Source organism: Nilaparvata lugens, chromosome 7 (assembly GCF_014356525.2).
Source record: "Nilaparvata lugens isolate BPH chromosome 7, ASM1435652v1, whole genome shotgun sequence".
In the NCBI taxonomy this organism is placed as follows: domain Eukaryota; kingdom Metazoa; phylum Arthropoda; class Insecta; order Hemiptera; family Delphacidae; genus Nilaparvata; species Nilaparvata lugens.
The window spans coordinates 64,161,570-64,168,107 of NC_052510.1; the positions used below are offsets into that span (position 1 = coordinate 64,161,570).

The following is a 6,538-nucleotide window of genomic DNA, read 5'->3' on the forward strand; positions in this document are numbered from 1 at the left end:
AAAACCTGTCCTATATTGTTCCTATAGTGAGGTCCACGTTATAATGGCAGTGTTTGATTATCAATGGTATTGCTATCCTTGTCTATCGTTCAACAAAGCGGATAGCGGATATCTCTTCCTTGCTTTGCTCTGTTGCCAGATCTTCTTATAACAATATAGAATTAATAATCAATTAACAGTATATATCATCTTAATTGTGAAAATTCATTATGGAATTATTGAAAAATATAACTGTTTATTTTAAACGAGAGTGAACAGTTATTATTACATCAATAAATTACCTCATAGCATAAATTTGTGTTTTATTGGACGAGGTGAACATAACCTTAATTTTGACATTATTTTTCAACAAAATTTGGAATAAGAGACGTTTTGGACGTTGGTCTGTGTTTCTATTCAATTAAGTGAATTGTAATATCTAGAATAAATAAATAAACCTGTATCAGCTAGGTACCGTATATAGAAGGCATTGACAAGAGAGCGTTGATCGACAACGTTGCTCTCCTATCTTTTTCCACTGCCATTATAACGTGGACCTCACTATAGTGTGAGATTCATTTCTTAGTGTCAACATTCCTTTTAAATAATTCGACCAATGTTGATAGTATAAAGCTAGTCTCAATGAGACTAGACAACAAACTTGACTCCGCAATTTTTGTTCTGAGATATCATAAGGTGCGTACAGACTTTCGCTCTGCTCCGCAACCGAACGTCACTCTAGCAGAGCGATTGATGATCGACCGGGGAGCAACAGTGGTTCGACCGGGGAACGCGAGAAGATCTAACATCTTCCGTAACGTTCATGATGGGTGCGTGGGCGGCGCGACTGTGGTTCGATGGAGGAACGAGGGCGGTACGAGGGAGGAGCGTGCTCGGTGCGGGCTGGAAGAGCGTATATGTGTACGCAGCTTAAAAGCTACCTTGGATTCGACAGCTCTTAAGGTGCGTGCAGATATACGCGCCGCGAACATGAGCAATTGATGGAAATCAAAGAGAGATTGAAAGCTGGAAATAGGGCATACTTCAGCCTACAGAAAATCCTTAGATCAAGGCTGTTAAGCTGGAGCAGTAAAATTGAAATTTATAGGACAGTTATGCGACCAGTGGTGATGTATGCGTGTGAAACATGGGTGTTGACAAGTTGTGATAAGATGCTGTTGAATCGATGGGAGAGAAAAATCCTAAGAAGAATTTATGGGCCAGTGCTAGAGGCTGATAGGTGGCGACTCAGAAAAAATGATGAGCTCTATAATCTGTATGGGCAACCGAGTATTGTTACTGAAATTAGAAGAGCACGTATACGTTGGTTGGGCCATGTGGAACGTATGCCGGAAACCCGTACAGCGCGTATGTCTCTGTATCAGCAACCAGGGGGACAAAGAAAGCGAGGCCGACCACGCAAGAGATGGTTGGACGACGTGGAGGCAGACCTTCAATCCTTGGGCGTGAGAAGGTGGAGGCAGCGAGCACAGGACAGAGATGCATGGAAAAGGCTTGTGGAGGAGGCCAAGGCTCTTCAAGGGCTGTAGAGTCAATGAGTAGTAGTAGTAGTAAATCACTTTTAATCAGCTGACTATATCTGTATTTTTACAGAAACGGTAAGATACAGATATAAAAAGCTTGGCATCAGCTGATTAAAAGTGAATTGCTCATGTTCGCGGCGCGTAAATCTGTACGCACTTTTAGAAGTGTTTATTTCTCTCTGTTCCACTCACTCCTAATCTACGGAATTGTTGTTTGGGGAAATTCTAGTGTTGTGTAGGAGCTGTTCAGATTACGGAAGTGGGCCTTGAGGGTGATGATTGGGGAATCAATACGAACAAGTTGTCGGCCCTACTTCAGAGATCTTGAAATTCTTCCACTCCCAAGCAGATATATTTTTGAAACAATCTACTCCATAAAAACATATACAAGAATTTAATACAGGTGAAGTATTGAATGGAAAAGACTGAAATTGTCAAAAAACCACAGATTTATTGATAGTTAGAAAAACCGGTTTTAGGTTATTACACCATTCTCAATCCCTGATAAACTAAAACTCTTAGGTCCGGTTTCCGAGCTCGGGATTTAGCTAAGTCCTAGACTTTAAACAGCTGGAGTTAGGAAATTGGCTTTCCAAAACGGGGCGTAGTCGCAGCTTTTATAACAGTAGTCATAGTTTTTATTCTCTCATTTCTATAATTGGAAACGTTTTTCCTTGACTAAATTAGACATTCCTAAATAATTCAAAATAGCTGAAACTTTACACTATTTTCTCTTAATTTTATTTTCTGTTCAATTTTCAAGTTTTTCAAAATTTAATTCAAAAGTGACTATGAAAATGACTGCGACCACGCCCTTTTTGGAAAGCCAATTTTCTGACTCCAGCTGTTTAAAGTCTAGGACTTAGCTAAATCCCGAGCTCGGAAACCGGCCCTAAGAGTTTTAGTTTATCAGAGATTGACAATGGTGTAATAACTGAAACCGGTCTTTCTAACTATCAATAAATCTGTGGTTTTTTGACAAAATTTCATAGTTTTTTTCATTTAATATGAATAATTACCACAATATCAACTTCTCAACTACACAAAAAGTGAAAAACAGGTGAAGCATTTCATAGATACTCGACCAGATACAGAAGTAACTTGAGAGAGGATGTAGCATGTATGAACGAGGTGTACGGAGATCAGGTATTCGAATGTACAACCAGTTGCCATCCCACTTGGAAGAATTATCAGAAGGAAATTCAGAATTCAATTGAGAACGGAGCTGCTGTCTTTTTCTATTGGTTCATATTCGATTGATTGATTGAGTACTTTATTTATGTAGATTACAATATATACTGACTTATACACTTATATAAAATAGCTTACAATACAGCAAAATTATAGATGAATTTACATAATATAGACTAATAAAATAATTATTGAACTGTATATGATATGAAAAAGCAATTTGTAATATAATAACTATAGATAATAATCATATTGTTATGCATCTACATAAATTGGCGGAGCTTTGAACATATCAATGTCCATTCTTCGGAAAGAATATTAAAAATATCCTCCCCACTAACTCTCTACCAAAACGTTAATTTCGTTATTTAAACTGAGGATTTATTTATTAATGGGAATATTGTAAAAGTTTTAAGCAATATGAATATTAAAGAGAAAAAAAACAGAAATTGATAAAGTAAAATAATTATATAGGTAGATAAGATCAAATAATTGATTAATAAAATGAAGTAGGCTGAAAGTAGATCAGGTTATCAACTTTCAGTAATATACAGCAGTATGCAGTGGATAATTGAAATAGCATGAGTTTATATTATATATATATATATATATATATATAATTCGTTCTATAACATGGTTTAAAGGTTTATATTGGTGGAATGGGTGAGGGATTTTTGTCATGTGATCGTTCTAGGGCCGGACAGTTTCAGTCATTTGTTCCAAAATATGTTTTTTTAAAGTCAGGATGAAGCTCGCTCGGCTCTCGATAGACCTGATAGAAACAGGAAGTGTATTCCATGCACGACAGGCACTGACTAAGAAGGATTTTGTGAAAATAGTAGTTCGATGATTGGGTATCCTTAAAGTACTTTCTCCGGTTCTAGTATGTGAAGCATCTATCCTCCTACCTTCAGAGACAAATTTGAAATCATCTTTAAAATAGTTCGGATTACCGTATTTCAAGATATCTCTAACAAGCTTGACTATTCGAAAAAGCCTCTATGGAGGAGTGATGAATATGATTCGATGGAGGAGTTCAATGAATATTTTTATAATCTGACGATGGTGTAATCACCGAAACTAGTAGTTACAATTTGTATTCTTGTTTTATTAATTTTTAAGGGTACTATAATTGTATTCTATAAATACAAGAAAGTAGCCCTGAATTCATACATTTAAAAAAATATTACAAACCCCAAATTGGAGGTTTAAGAGGATTAAGAGCTTACATTTTCTTGTATAAATTTGACAAATCCATATACCCCTTTTGTAGGTCAGTGGATGAAATTAAATGAAATAAATAAATTGTTCCGATTTTCTTTTTGTGCTGTGTATAATAGCAATTAAATTTGAATTAACCAAAACTGTGTATTGATTTGTGTAGCATACTGTGCCAACTTTATATTTGCAGAGTATATTCATTACTTTGTTGGCTTAGAATCTGTTTTTTATTCAGTGTATCAATATTATTCTGTTTGGCTAAAAATATTTTTTATTTTGCAGTGTATTCAAATGTTGAAAAATTAATTACCGCTCAGAGGAATCTTACCGCTTTGAGGGAGGCCCTCATCTGCAATCTCCAGCCCTGGATAACTTCATATCTTGATATTATGGATCGGCGACAAAGTTTTCAATCAGGTACTTGTGGATGAGAATACTACGTGAGGTTTTCTGTTCACAGAACTACTAGTATGTTAATCACCTACGGTACCTTGTTGCATTATCATCCCCAATGCAATAGTCTTGTCACAAAAATCTCTCAAAAAATTTCTTATCTCTCTCTCTCTTATGTAGATGCATAACAATATGATTATTATCTATAGTTATTATATTACAAATTGCTTTTTCATATAATATACAGTTCAATAGTTATTTTCTTAGTCTATATTATGTAAATTCATCTATAACTTTGCTGTATTGTAAGCTATTGTATACAAGTGTATAAGCCAGTATATATTGTAATCTACATAAATAAAGTACTCAATCAATCAATCTCTTGGGTTAACAGCCGTAGGGCTGGTTGGCAGCAGCTCTCCATGCTTTTCTGTCGTCCGCTTTCCGCTTCAGCTCGCAGTATGATCCACATCTCATATCCCGTAGCAATTGTTTCATATACTCCAGCCTAGGTCTTCCTCTCATATTCCTTCCCTCAACCATTCCCTCCATTATCCTTGTCAGTAGAGTGTCATGTCTGATGATGTGGCCAATCAGCTGTGCTCTTCTTTGCTTGATCCACTTCAAGAAGTTCCGGTTCTCTCCCACTCTTTCAAAAACTTGCTCATTTGTAATCATATCTCTCCAACTGATCTTCATCATTCTTCTGTAGCACCATGCCTCGAATGCAGCCAATCTTCTTTCCTCTCTCACCCCCATTGTCCACGCCTCACTTCCATATGTTGCAGTACTCCATACATACGTTTTCAACATGTTTTTTCTTACGTCGAGACTTATGTTTTTTGAGGTGAATAGATTTTTCTTCTTATTGAAGGCAATCTTAGCCTGGGCAATTCTGCTGGCAATGTCCTTGCAGCTTCTTCCATCACTTGTGATTTTTCATCGATTAAATTTAACAGTAGTTAGTTTTGTGATTTTGTAAATTTCTTATATAAAGAAAAAAATATTTCACAAAATTGAAGAGACTTTATATATTGTCAAAAAATCCACTTTATTCTAATAAAAAAATTCATTTCTATTTAAAAAAAATATTCTTTATGGAGAAAAATCCTCTTTTATTAAAAAAAAACTATTTTCCTGATCTCTAATGAATACAAGAATACCGTTCTGGAGATATATATTTGAATATTTGCTAGCGAATATTTTAGCGAAACGTCTCATATTATAGCACGACACTTGTTAGGTCAACCTCTATTCATAGCCCGAATATCAACCAAATCTGGGAGATTCGCATTTCCATGAAATCCATGAATGGGATGCCCCTTCATGATGAATGGAATATCCATCATGGATTTTTGCAAGAATGGTCTAAAATTGAAATCGCTCAAACTCTCAGGAATAAAAGTACTTGATGAGAGGAACAATAATTATTATATGTCACCACATTGGCGAAATTCACTGCTATTCTTGAGTTATAAGCATTTGAAGATGAGTGATTTCTCTGATCTGTGAGTGAAGGAAAGATTTTATGTTTCAGTGAATAACTCACCCTGTATTGTAGCGTCACCTACACATTTATTAGATTTGTACAAAAATGTATTAGATATTCAACAAATATGGTAACACTTTATTACATGTGATCATCAAACTCGTCGTCACAATTAAAACACTTTCACTCCCGGTTGCACGTACATCGATTAAATTTAACAGTAGTTAGATCTGAACCGAACCAATCAATCAGATTTTAATCAAACTTCACCGGTTTTAATTATTTTGATAAGTGCGTTTATATTGTTGTTGGCGATGGCTGCACGGCTGTAGGTGACAATATCACTCTTGGGTTTCCCCACTGAAACAAAGAGGATTAGAAATTATTATTAGAAGTCGAATAAAATAATTAATTAATCCATTTAAAGAAAATTATCAGACACAATATTTATAAGGTTAGCAAAAAAAAATACAAGAATCGGAAAAGAAAAAACAGGCTATTGCCTAAAACTTCTTCAATTTCCTAATTTAGTTTTAAATTGTCCAAATATTATAGGTTATGTCCATTCAAATTTCTACACCAAATCACAATCTAAAATATAAATTAGAATAAAACAAACAATTTTAAATTTGGATGGATTAATAATAGGAGTTTCTTAAAAACATGAAACAAACTATAAATTCACAAAATAAAGAATAAAAACACTATTGATATTGATTAT

General features: G+C 34.9%; 1 protein-coding gene across 1 annotated transcript; it reads left to right on the top strand.

Annotated features, from left to right (window-relative positions):
- The first annotated feature begins 225 nt into the window (after window positions 1–225).
- LOC120352505 lies at window positions 226–1,922 on the top strand. The gene is made up of 2 exons (XM_039433387.1): window positions 226–670; window positions 911–1,922. Exon 2 carries the CDS (start codon window positions 981–983, stop codon window positions 1,527–1,529), a length of 549 nt encoding a protein of 182 aa, XP_039289321.1. The 5' UTR covers window positions 226–670; window positions 911–980; the 3' UTR covers window positions 1,530–1,922.
- The last annotated feature ends 4,616 nt before the right edge of the window (window positions 1,923–6,538 follow it).